Source organism: Oncorhynchus nerka, linkage group LG23, assembly GCF_034236695.1.
Source record: "Oncorhynchus nerka isolate Pitt River linkage group LG23, Oner_Uvic_2.0, whole genome shotgun sequence".
In the NCBI taxonomy this organism is placed as follows: Eukaryota; Metazoa; Chordata; class Actinopteri; order Salmoniformes; family Salmonidae; genus Oncorhynchus; species Oncorhynchus nerka.
Window position 1 is genome coordinate 38,989,941 of NC_088418.1, and position 13,142 is coordinate 39,003,082.

The 13,142-nt window shown below is 42.0% G+C and overlaps 1 protein-coding gene across 1 annotated transcript in view; it reads left to right on the forward strand.

The window, feature by feature from the left end:
• Positions 1-13,142, forward strand: part of LOC115106817 (solute carrier family 13 member 2-like) — a 60,095-nt gene that overhangs the window by 6,350 nt on the left and 40,603 nt on the right. The window contains exons 2-5 of the mRNA XM_029629930.2: positions 9,588-9,716; positions 9,895-10,031; positions 10,813-11,066; positions 11,424-11,604. Of these exons, the coding sequence (XP_029485790.2) occupies positions 9,588-9,716; positions 9,895-10,031; positions 10,813-11,066; positions 11,424-11,604 (701 nt within the window). The remainder of the gene's footprint in view (positions 1-9,587; positions 9,717-9,894; positions 10,032-10,812; positions 11,067-11,423; positions 11,605-13,142) is intronic.

Below are 13,142 nucleotides of genomic sequence, written 5' to 3' on the forward strand. Positions count from 1 at the left end.
CTACTGTCCAGTCGATGTGGATATATATTGTCCTGCTAATAACAGGGTAAATAATATATCTGTCAGAATATCCAAGGGGCTTTTATATTATTCTAAATGAATAATAATAATAATAAAAAATAACAATATGTTGGATATGATTTTGTTATAATGTAATTTGTTATATATAATGTAAATTGAGCGAGGAAAAAGGCCATTCTTGAATATGGGGTGAGACATTGTTACTAATTCGTAAATAAAGCCCGTTGTTATTTAGAATTAATTATTTATCTTTTTAGGGAGAGACAAAACAAAAACCTACAGTCATCTCATGGGTCTCCCAGTCGAGGCCGGCACAAGTATGGAACCAGCATCTGTAGCAACACACATCTGTAGCGACACAGCTGTAGCAACACAGTGTCTTAGACCATTATGCCACTCAGGCGCTGTACAATGTGACTGGTCAAGAGTGGGCTACAGTACTACAGTAAAAGCTAAAATAATCCTAACAAAAGAAAATAATAAAAACCTTAGTGTAACAACAGTTTTAGTAAGTAATACTGAAGTTGTGCACAATTATCAGTTTCTATTTAGGTTTATGTCACCCATTCATTGTCAGTTAGAGACACAGTAGGACCTGAAAGCATAATCAGTGCTCTAACTCCCCCTTTGCACTTGTCTGGAGCCAAGAAGTGGCGGCACAAGGTAACGTACTAAACCACAATTTACCTCTACGTCCATAATCGCAAACCTTTTAGTGGACCAACCACTGTAGTTAGCAAACCAAGCTAAAAAACCCTCAGAGACACTAATACTCCTTAGCCGGCCCACAAGAATGGAATGGTTTACCGTATCAAAAACTTTGGCCAAGTCAATAAAAATAGCAGCACAACATTGCACAGAATCAAGGGCAATGGTGGCATCATTGAGGACCTTTAAGGTTGCAATGACACATCCATAACCTGAGCGGAAACCAGATTGCATACCAGAGAGAATACAATAGACATCAAGAAAGCCAGTCAGTAAACAAGGCAAAATAGAAATAGGCCTATAACAGTTAGGATCAGCTTGATCTCGCCCTTTAAATAAAGGACGCGCTGTGGCTACCTTCCGGCTTGGCAATGATAGGGTCAGCAACCTTAACCTTAAGGAAGAAAAGGTCTAAACCATCTGACCCAGGTGTTTTTTTGGGATCAAGTTTAAGGAGCTCCTTTAGCATCTCGTACTCAGTGACCACCTGCAGGGAGAAACTTTGTAGTGGGGCAGGGGGAAAAGAGGGAGGAGCATCGGGGCTAGTCACATTAGAAGGGGTGGGAGGTGAGGAAATGTTGGACGTGCAAGGAGCCATGGCTGAGTCAAATAGGAATCCTGGTTTAATGAAGTGGTGAAAAAAGAGCTCAGCCATGTGCTTCTTGTCAATAACAATCACATCAACATCAACATTAAGGGACATGGGCAGCTGTGAGGAGGAGGGTTTCTTCTCCAGGTCTTTGACCATTTTCCAGAACTTCTTGGGGTTAGACCCACAGAGAGAGAACTGCTCCTTAAAGTAACTAACTTTGGCTTTCCGGATAGCCTGAGTGCACTTATTCCTCATCAGCCTGAGTGTGCGTGTGCCGAGCCTTTCGCCAAATTAAATTCTTGAGGTGGAGTAACTCTGCAAGATCACGGATGAACCGGGGGCTGAACCTGTTTCTATTTCTCATTTTATTTATGGGGTGTGTTTGTTAACAGTACCACTGAAAATATCAAAAAAGAAGGTCCAAGTGTGTTCAACACAAGGGATCAAGCTGATTCTATACCAATTTACAGAGGCCAGGTCACGAAGGAACGCTTGCCCAAGTTGTTTTGCAAGCGTGTATGACAAATCAGGACAGGTCATTTCACTGAGCGCCCATTACGAACACAGGCTATAACACAGTGATCCCTAAGGTCATTACAGAAAAGACCAGACTGATACCTATCAGGTTAATTTGTGAGGATAATATTGAGGAGAGTAGCCTTTTCTGGTGTTTGGAGTCATACCTTGTGGGATTGGTAATAATATGAGAAAGATTTAGGGAGTCCCATTGCTTTAGGACTTGGTCAGGTGTTTTAAGCATGTCCCAGTTTAGGTCACCTAGGAGGACAAATTCAGACTTAGTGTAAGGGGCCAGCTTAGGGCAGGTAGGGTACAGGCTGGTTGCTGATGGAGGACGAGCAACAGTCAACAAAGAGCTATTTGAATGGGTAATGCTTAAAACCAGCACATCAAATTGTTTGGGGACAGAGTTGGTGGAGACAACCGAGCACTGAAGGTGATCCTTGATAAAGATTGCCACTCCACCACCTTTGAAAGATCTGTCTTGCTAAAAAAGGTTACAACCAGAAAGGTTAACATCAGTATTCAAAACATTTCCTCAACCACGTCTCAGTAATGACCAACACATCTGGATTGGAACTGTGAACCCACGCTTTCAATTGATCAATTTTAGGTAATAAGCTTCTCGTGTTAACGTGCAGAAAACCCAGGCTTTTACGAGAGCAGAAATCAGTGAAGCAGATATCAGAGCACAATTGGGGTCAGAATTGGGGCTAGCAACAGTAGATGGGCCAGGGTGTACATGTACATTTCTAGATATCATCAGAAGTAATACAATCAAGGACAGGGAGAGCTCTGCAGTGCTGATTTATGACATTTGAATGTGAGCTAGATGGCAACAAGATCATATTGTACAGAAATGTCATCAGGTAACATGAATATCAAGCTGGCGAGAGGTGGTTAGAATAGGATGGGAGGCCAAAAGTCTGTGTAACCAATAGAGTCAGAGTCCCGAGTGTGGGAACAAACATAGTCTATCCCACGGTTGGGTAAACAAGCACGTTCATAGTCAACAAAGCATGCAGGAGTCATGAGGCAAATAGCAAAATAGGAAAACGCACAAGAAAAAAAAATAACGACGTGGGGCTAGCCATTGTAAGTTCAGAGTCAACAGTGCAGACGGTGAACAGATCACCAGGTGGAATCCAAGCAGCAGCGCAGCAGGTAATGGGAGTAGGTGTCACACCCACTTGGGAGAAGCTTTTATATCTGGAGGCAGATTTCTTGAAGAAAATACCACTGAATGGTTTTTTAACAGTGGGAGGGTGCTTCAAAGGCCTTCGGATTTGGGTGTGGAAGGCTGTGAGAGACTCCTGCCATTTGTTGGGCTCAAAGGCTTCGACACCTCTCTCTTCACACCTCAGTGCTAATAGAAGTTGTATCTCGTCTTGTCACAGGTTGGGTGGTGTCCTCAGGTTTCTGCTGTTTGTTTAGCTTGGAAGAAAGAATCCTTGATAGTAGTAATCCTTAAAGTGTCACGTGCTGACCTTAGTTCCTTTTTTATGTCTCTATTTTAGTTTTGTCAGGGTGTGAGTTGCGGTGGGCATTCTATGTTTTGTATTCAGTGTTCAGTTTATTAAAGGCATCATGAACACGTACCACACTGCGCTTTGGTCTACTCCTTCTTCCACCAACGAGAATCGTTACATAAAGGTCATTTTGTCCAAAAATGTGGTTTTAGGTTTGGAGTTTTGAAAGCGGACTAAAGGTTAAGCTGTGGAGGGTAGTATCCTGTATATGTGCCTACCCGAAAAATGCAAGTTTACCTAACTCTAAATCTATCTTCTTATAAAAAAATGTGAGAGCTCACATGCAGCTGTGTCTCTCTCTCTCTCCCTCCTCTCTCTCTCTCCCTCCTCTCTCTCTCTCTCTCTCTCTCTCTCTCTCTCTCTCTCTCTCCTCCCTCCTCTCTCTCTCTCCCTCCTCTCTCTCTCTCCCTCCTCTCTCTCTCTCTCTCTCTCTCTCTCTCTCTCTCTCTCTCCTCCTCTCTCTCTCTCCCTCCTCTCTCTCTCTCTCTCTCTCTCTCTCTCTCTCTCTCACACGCTCCCTTCATTGCTTTATGACTCTAAAACCTAATTAAAATAAACAAAAAAGTGTACATCCTATCTTAATCTATCAGGGAGATGGAGTTGACCATTTATAATAATTTCAATATTGTTTGTTTAAATCAATCAAAAAAAATATAACTTTACAGACCATGAGGTCGTGTTGCACTACATGTAATGAGGACATGAATAAGGGGTCCTGCCCACGAATAATGTAGCTCCCTGCTCATTCCTGATTATTTTAGGATTGTAGACAAATTTGACTGAGTTGACCAAATCTCTGGACACAGTTTAAAACAGTAAAAACTTTTTGGGGGAGCGCTTGAAATTGGGATCCTTTACTCCGGACATGGGCATTTCTGGGCATGGAGCCGACATGGATATGAATAATATTGAAAATATGTAGAAAATACCAAAAGCAAATCTTTCACCTTCAAAAAATTCCCCCTAAAGGTAAGCTCAAATAACAACATACTTTTTTCACCTATAAAAATACATTTTCCAGACTTTCATGAATCCCTGAACTACTTCTATTGGAAGTATTTTTAAGTATTTTCAAATAATTTACTATACTCTTTTGAACTATTTTCAAATACTTATTTCCAAATACAATATTTGAAATACCAAACAGACACGGGTTCAAATGCATGGGAGTATTTAAACATTAATATTTGAAAATACATGCCAATAATTTGCTAGTGTATTTCTAAATACACAATATTGTGTTTTTACTGTGTGCTTATTCTCAGATGCATAAACCCTTTGTTTTTTCCAGTGATGGACTATGCTGCTGGGGTATGGGGATCCAACGTGCATACTAATTGTAACAATGTTCAAAACAGAGAAATCCGCTGCTTTCTTGTAGGGCGCGAACTGACTCCAAACCTGGCCATCTGTGGAGATATGGGTTGGGAACCATGTGTGGTTAGGCAAAAAGGTGACATGGTATGTCTATGGCGCAGACGGATAAATCTGCCAGAACACAGAATCACAAAAAAAGAGTTAGACTGGGACCTTACTCATAACAACAATCCGTGGACTAGAGAATTGTTATCTATTTTTTGTGAAACTGATTTTCAGTATAAATATTCAGGAACAAATTATCATGTGGTGTAACCCAAATCAAGGATAAACTTTTTCTAATCCACAAGGAAAAATGGGAAGCTGATATTTGGTTTAAACTTCAACTTAGAATGTACACTCCTACTGGGCACACATACCACAGCATTTCAATGTGGGTCAAATTTGGCTGAGACATTGATCAATGAGATTTCAACCTTTATTCACTCATTCAAAAAGACAGCCAGAATTGTTGAATTCCCGATGTGTTATCACTATGCTTTCAACCATCTAAAACCCCAAGCAAATTACAATGGAATAACAATGTCTGATTTTTGGTTTAGTGGTCATCTAAATGTGTTATTACTGCACTTTCAACCATTTAAAAGCAAAAGAAAGTTCAAATGGGAATACAATGTCAGATATTTTTTATTCATACAAAAGCGTGATGTTTTATCACTGTGCTTCATCTAACAGCAAAACCAAATGACATGGTATCCAGTTGAGATTACATTAAAAGTCTCCACCGACCTGCGATCTTTGCATGTTATCTTGAACATGCAAACGCTCCATGATTACATTAGAAGATATTTATATTCATAGTTAATATAGGCTACCCTCAATGTGGCCGTTACTCATTTTAAGGTTAAATAAATGCTGTTATATTAGTTTGTAAGATTAACTTTTGGCTATTTACTGTATTACAAAAGTAATATATAAAAATGATGAATTGTGTTTGATAGTCAACTCAACCAAATATCAACATTTGAAGGAGACGTATATTTTGTACAGGTGACTTAGTCTGGCTTCAATTTCAGTTTTTCTACAAATTAAGAATTGATATGTTGGATTTACGACTCCATCTCAACCAATAATCACATCAAACTTTATGTAAAGTACATTTAAGGATTGATTTAATTTAGTCTCCTCCAAAATCGATCCCGCTCCAGAGTACAGGCCTCGGTTTAACGCTCATTCCTTCGACGATAAACGCGAATCCGACCATCACCCCTGGTGAGACAAAACCGTGACTCGTCAGTGAAGAGCACTTTTTGCCAGTCGTGTCTGGTCCAGCGACATTGGGTTTGTGCCCATAGGCGACGTTGTTGCCGGCTATGTCTGGTGAGGACCTGCTTACAACAGGCCTACAAGCCCTCAGTCCAGCCTCTCTCAGCCTATTGCGGACAGTCTGAGCACTGATGGAGGGATTGTGCCTTCCTGGTGTAACTCGGGCAGTTGTTGTTGCCATCCTGTGTCTGTCCTGCAGGTGTGATGTTCGGATGTACCGATCCTGTGCAGGTGTTGTTATACATGGTCTGCCACTGCGAGGATGATCAGCTGTCTGTCCTGTCTCCATGTAGCGCTGTCTTAGGCATCTCACAGTACGGACATTGCAATTTATTGCCATGACCACATCTGCTGTCCTCATGCCCCCTTGCAGCATGCCCAAGGCACGTTCACGCAGATGAGCAGGGATCCTGGGCATCTTTCTTTTGGTGTTTTTCAGAGTCAGTAGAAAGGCCTCGTTAGTGTCCTAAGTTTTCATAACTGTGACCTTAGTTTCCTACCGTCTGTAAGATGTTAACAATCATTCCACAGGTGCATGTTAATTCATTGTTTATGTTTCATTGAACCAGCATGGGAAACAGTGTTAAAAACCCTTTACAATGAAGGTCTGTGAAGTTATTTGGATTTTTACTAATTATCTTTGAAAGACAGAGTCCTGAAAAAGGTATTTTTATTTTTCTGCTGAGTTGATTGTGCATTTTTTTGTTAAACCCTGGGTTGAATTGAAGCAAAAGCTGTTGGTGACTTTTCAAATGATATATAGGCTTAAATAATATCATTGATGATATGCAGTGCCTTCGGAAAGTATTCATACATAAGTATTTAGACCCTTTACTCAGACCCTTTAGCAGCAATTAGACCATCGAGTCTTCTTGGGTATGACGCTACAGGCTTGGCACACCTGTATTTGGAGAGTTTCTTACATTCCTCAGTGCAGATTCTCTCAAGCTCTATCTGGTTGGATGGGGAGCATTGCTGCACAGCTATTTTCAGGTATTTTCAGAGCTGTTCGATCGGATTCAAGTCCTGTTGGAAGGTGAACCTTCGCCCCAGTCTCAATCCTGACAAGACTCTCAGTCCCTGCCCAGTGAAAAACATCCCCACAGCATGATGCTGTCACCACCATGCTTCACCGTAGGGATAGTGCCAGGTTTCCTCCAGACGTGAAGGTTGGCATTCAGGCTAAAGAGTGCAATCTTGGTTTCATCTGAGAATCTTTAGGTGCCTTTTGGCAAACTCCAAGCGGGTTGCCATGTGCAGTTTTACTGAGGACTGGCTTCCGTCTGTCCACTCTACCATAAAGGCCTGATTGGTGGAGTGCTGCAGAGATGGTTGTCCTTCTGGAAGGTTCATCTCCTCAGAGGAACTCAGGAGCTATTTTCAGAGTGACCAACGGGTTCCTGATCACCTGCCTGACCAAGGCCCTTCTCCCCACGATTGCTCAGTTTGGCCAGGTGGCCAGCTCTAGGAAGAGTCTTGATGGTTCCAAACTTTTTCCATTTAAGAATGTTGGAGGCCACTGTGTTCTTGGGGACCTTCAATGCTGCAGATATTTTTTGGTACCCTTCCCCAGATCCGTGCCTAGACACAATCCTGTCTCGGAGCTCTACAGACAATTCCAATTCCAATTCATGTGTTGATTTTTGCTCTGTGGGACCTTATATGGACAGGAGTGTGCCTTTGCTAATCCTGTCCAATCAAGTGGACTCAAATCAAGTTGTATAAACATCTCAAGGATGATCAATGGAAACAGGATGCACCTGAGCTCAATTTCGAGTCTCACAGCAAAGGGTCTGAATACTTATGTAAATACGTTATTTCTGTTTTAAAAATCACGTTTTCGCTTGGTCATTATGGGGTATTGTTTGTAGATTGCTGATGATTTTTAATTTATTTAATCCATTTTAGAATAAGACTGTAACGCAAGTTGTGAAAAAGGTCAAGGGGTCTGAATACTTTCCGAAATGACTGTGTGACTAATGAAGTATGGTTACATTTAATTTGTTCTTTTAAACCAAAATGTTGGATTGACTTCGAAAACAACAGTGAATATATTTAGTTATTAAGAGATCTCTCAATAATCATTCTCAGGATAGCACATTGGTAGTAGTCAGTGACAAATATCAGAGTTAAGCAGGGCAGGGCTTGATTAAAACCCTGGATTGCGAGACCAAATGAATAGCTGTAGATAGATCAACTCTTCAGTAGGAGGCTTGCATTATGTTTAGTTTGCTCAGTTTGTTCACAATGCCTGGAGAAGGAGGAGGAGGAGGAGAAATTTACTATTTGTATAATGTGGCTAGATGGTAGCTGTACATAATTATTGTATATGTGTATAATTTGTCAAATGTTATTTGGCTTTCAGTACAAGGAAAATGGTATTGTGTTTCGTAGTGTCTTGTAAGCCCATGTGGCTGGGCACCGGTAGATTTTCAGAGACTTAAATAAATCATATCAATCAATCATATTCAACTACTTGTATTTTCAAGAAAAATTACGTCAAAATGTATTTGAAAGTAATTGAAATACCCTAAATAGTATTTGAACCCAGATCTGCACTGTTCACACTCAACAAATGCTCAATACATACAGTGGACATTGCCCATGTCATACACATCTTGTACCACCACATACATAATACATACAGTATATTGCATTCTGCCCATACACATTTTGTCGGTGGCACACTGACACAACCTGAAACTGAATAGCACAGTCAATGGAATTGTACAAGAGTACAGCTGACAGCAATAACATGATGAAATTGTAATGGATATGTTGGCTCATTGGACTCTCTGAGGTGACCATGGTACTAAGGTAACGTGTGTGTGTGTGTGTGTGTGTGTGTGTGTGTGTGTGTGTGTGTGTGTGTGTGTGTGTGTGTGTGTGTGTGTGTGTGTGTGTGTGTGTGTGTGTGTGTGTGTGTGTGTGTGTGTGTGTGTGTGTGTGTGAGAGAGAGAGAACCCAAACCCAAGGCTACATGGTAGACCAAGGGATAAAGGAAAGCTCAGTTCAAAGCTGAATTCCTGACCTTAGGTCAACTAGCTAGCTACTATTATGATTACCTTTCATACTGTTTCCTTTCTACTGTAACTCTCTCCTGGTTTGTTGTAAAAGGTTATCTGTTCTAAACCAATGTGTTGGAATGGAAAGTTTTCAGCCAGGGAGGTTAAATAATCTCCATGAGTTTGTATTTCTCCCTCAGGCCCATAAAGTGTGTCATAAAAGACAAGCGCATGGATGACTGTTCGTTTTTATAATCCAAGGTTACAGCTATTTACTATTTCTCTGTTGTGTGTGTGTTTAAGATTATGTGCATGTATGTTTAAGAGAAAGACTTAATACAGAGAAACAGTAGTAGTGCTATACATTTTCTAATTCAGTCAGTTTAGCAATCCCAGAACCCACAAGTGAAAATCAATCCCTTTCTGGTCTAATGGAGAACTTGGCAGTTGCTATTGTGGTTCAACGTGTAATGAAACTGGCCATATTCTGTTTCAAGTTTGTATTCTAACCCCCCCCCCTTTATTCCTCTCACTCTCTCTCTCTTTCTCTCCATTTGTGTCTGTGTACAGGAGGCTAAGTGTGGCTATGCTATCATCCTGATGGCACTGTACTGGTGTACAGAGTGTATGCCCCTGGCTGTGACTGCCCTACTGCCTGTTGTCCTCTTCCCTATGATGGGCATCATGGAGTCTGCAGAAGTACGCAAACATTACACAAACAAATCAAAACAAATGACTGAAACCTGATGTCTACGCTTTAGTCAGCGGGCTGACTAGGTCTTGACCTGTGTGTGTGTGTGTGTGTGTGTGTGTGTGTGTGTGTGTGTGTGTGTGTGTGTGTGCGTGCGTGCGTGTGCGTGCATGTTACCTTTTCCAGGTGTGTGTCCAGTACCTAAAGGACTCTAACATGCTGTTCATCGGTGGTCTGTTGGTGGCCATCGCTGTTGAGAACTGGAATCTTCACAAACGCATCGCCCTCCGAGTACTACTAGTGGTGGGGGTACGACCGGCACTGTAAGTACACTAAGTTAGCTAGTAGCCACTGTAATACAGTAGCATTTACAGTCAGCATGTGGGAACAGCAGACTGGGATAAGGATTGATTGAATATGTCCGTAAACACACCAGCCAGCTGGTCTGGGCATGCTCTGAGGGCACGGCTGGGGATGCCGTCTGGGCCTGCAGCCTTGCGAGGGTTAACACGTTTAAATGTTTTCCTCACGTCGGCTGCAGTGAAGGAGAGTCCGCATGTTTTGGTTGCGGGCCGTGTCAGTGGCACTGTTTTGTCCTCAAAGCGGGCAAAAAAAGTAATTTAGTCTGCCTGGGAGCAAGACATCCTGATCCGTGACGGGGCTGGTTTTCTTTTTGTAATCCGTGATTGACTGTAGACCCTGCCACATACCTCTTGTGTCTGAGCCGTAATACAAAATGCAGTCAGAGTAAGTAACGTTAGCGACTGTTCCACAAAATACTGTCAGATTTGGCAACATTAGCTACAGTAATGCAAAATACAGTCAGAGTTATCAAAATGAACTACCATCCTACAAAATACAGCCAGATTTTGAAATATTAGGTACTGTACTGTAAATTGCAGTGACAGTTAGCAACATTAGCTATCGTCCTCCAAAATACAGTCAGAGTTAGCAACATTAGCTACTGTATCACATTAAACAATGAGAACAATGTTAGAAGTAGGCCTACCTTAGGTATAAAAAAAACAATACAGATAGAAATGACATGCAATACAAAAGTAACGTTTGAATATGCAATCACCATCCCCATCTCACTCTCTCCAGGCTGATGTCGGGGTTCATGGGTGTGACAGCCTTCCTTTCCATGTGGATCAGTAACACAGCCACCACAGCCATGATGGTGCCCATCGCCCAGGCTGTGCTAGGACAGCTGTGTGCCACAGAGGCCATGCAGGATGAGCGGGAGCTGCAGGTTGAAGGGAAAGACAACCAGGCCTTTGAACTGGACACCAAAGCACCCCAAGAAGAAGAGATCAACACCAAACAGGACCTGGTCAAGATTCAGCAGGATTATATGTGTAAGTGTAAAGATACAGTACTTTCTTTCCTGAATGTAATCTGTTTAAGGGGAGTTTTATGGTTCTTTCTTAAAAACTTAAAAGTGATGTTATAAAGAACAACCCATTATTGCCTGATATGGTTCCTAGAACCATTTTCAATATGTTTTCAATATGTTTAAATAAGTTGAAAAGAGTACCCTGAATACAGTGTTAATGATTCTTCTGAGACAGGAACATGTCTCGTTTAATGTGACCCTATTCCTGACTAACTCTCAAACCTAGCCCTTTTTCCCCCCTAGCCCGCTAACCACATTCCTCTTTCTCTCTCTACCCCTCCTTTCCCTCTCTGTCCTTCCTCATCTTCCCTCCCTCCAGACAAGGATGAGGAGAAGGATGCGGACTCACCTCTGGAGAGGAGAAGAAAAGAGAGAGAGTTGAAGTACCAGCTCTTGACTAAAGGGATGAGTCTGAGTGTGTGCTACTCTGCCAGTATCGGAGGCACAGCCACCCTCACTGGCACCACACCCAACCTCATCCTCAAGGGACAGGTGGATGAGTAAGTTACACACACACAGGCACACACATACAGTGCATTCAGAAAGTATTCAGAACCCTTCCCAAATCAAATCAAATTTTATTTGTCACATACACATGGCTAGAAGATGTTAATGCGAGTGTAGCGAAATGCTTGTGCTTCTAGTTAGACCATGCAGTAATATCTAACAAGTAATCTAACAATTTCACAACTACCTTTTACACACAACTGTAAAGAAATTAATAAGAATATGTACCTAAAGATATATGAATGAGCGATGGCCAAACGTTATAGGCAAGATACAGTAGATGGTATAGAGTACAGTATATAAATATGAGATGAGTAACGTAGGGTATGTAAACATTATATACATGTAAAGTGGCATTGTTTAAAGTGGCTAGTGATACATTTGTTACATACATTTTTCATTATTAAAGTGTCTAGAGATGAGTCAGTATGTTGGCAGCGGACACTCAATGTTAGTGATGGCTGTTTAAAAGTCTGATGGCCTTGAGATAGTGGCTCGGGTGGCAGTGGCTCGGGTGGTTGTTGTCCTTGATGAACTTTTTGGCCTTCCTGTGACATCGAGTGGTGTAGGTGTCCTGGAGGGTAGGTAGTTTGCCCCCAGTGATGTGTTGTGCAGACCTCACTACCCTCTGGAGAGCCTTACGGTTGTGGGCATAGCAATTGCCGTACCAGGCGGTGATACAGCCCGACAGGATGCTCTCGATTGTGCATCTGTAAATGTTTGTGAGTGTTTTTGGTGACAAGCCAAATTTCTTTAGCCTCTTGAGGTTGAAGAGGCACTGGGTGGACCAGTGCCTCAGTTTGTCCGTGATGTGTACGCCATTGAACTTAAAACTTTCCACCTTCTCCACTACTGTCCCGTCAATGTGGATAGGGGGGTGCTCCCTCTGGTGTTTCCTGAAGTCCACGATCATCTCCTTTGTTTTGTTGACATTGAGTGTGAGGTTATGTTCCTAACACCACACCGAGGGCCCTCACCTCCCTGTAGGCCGTCTCGTCATTGTTGGTAATCAAGCCTACCACTGTAGTGTCGTCTGCAAACTTGATGATTGAGTTGGAGGTATGCATGGCCACGCAGTCATGGGTGAACAGGGAGTACAGGAGAGGGCTAAGAATCCACACTTGTGGGGCCCCAGTGTTGAGGATCAGCGGGGTGGAGATGTTGTTACCTACCCTCACCACCTGGGGGCGGCCCGTCAGGAAGTCCAGGACCCAGTTGCACACGGCGGGGTCGAGACCCAGGGATGACGACTTTGTTGGGTACTATGGTATTAATTAAAACCTCTTAAGGATCATGCTCTTGTTTTCAATTTTTGCCAAAAATGACATTCCCAAATCTAACTGCCTGTAGCTCAGGATCTGTAGCAAGGAAATGCATATTTTTGATACCATTTGAAAGGAAACACTTTAAAGTTTGTGGAAAAGTGAAATTAAATTAATGTAGGAGAATATAACACATTACATAAGGTAAAAGATAATACAAAGAAAAACATGCATTTATAAAAAAAAAAATCCATCATCTTTGAAATGCA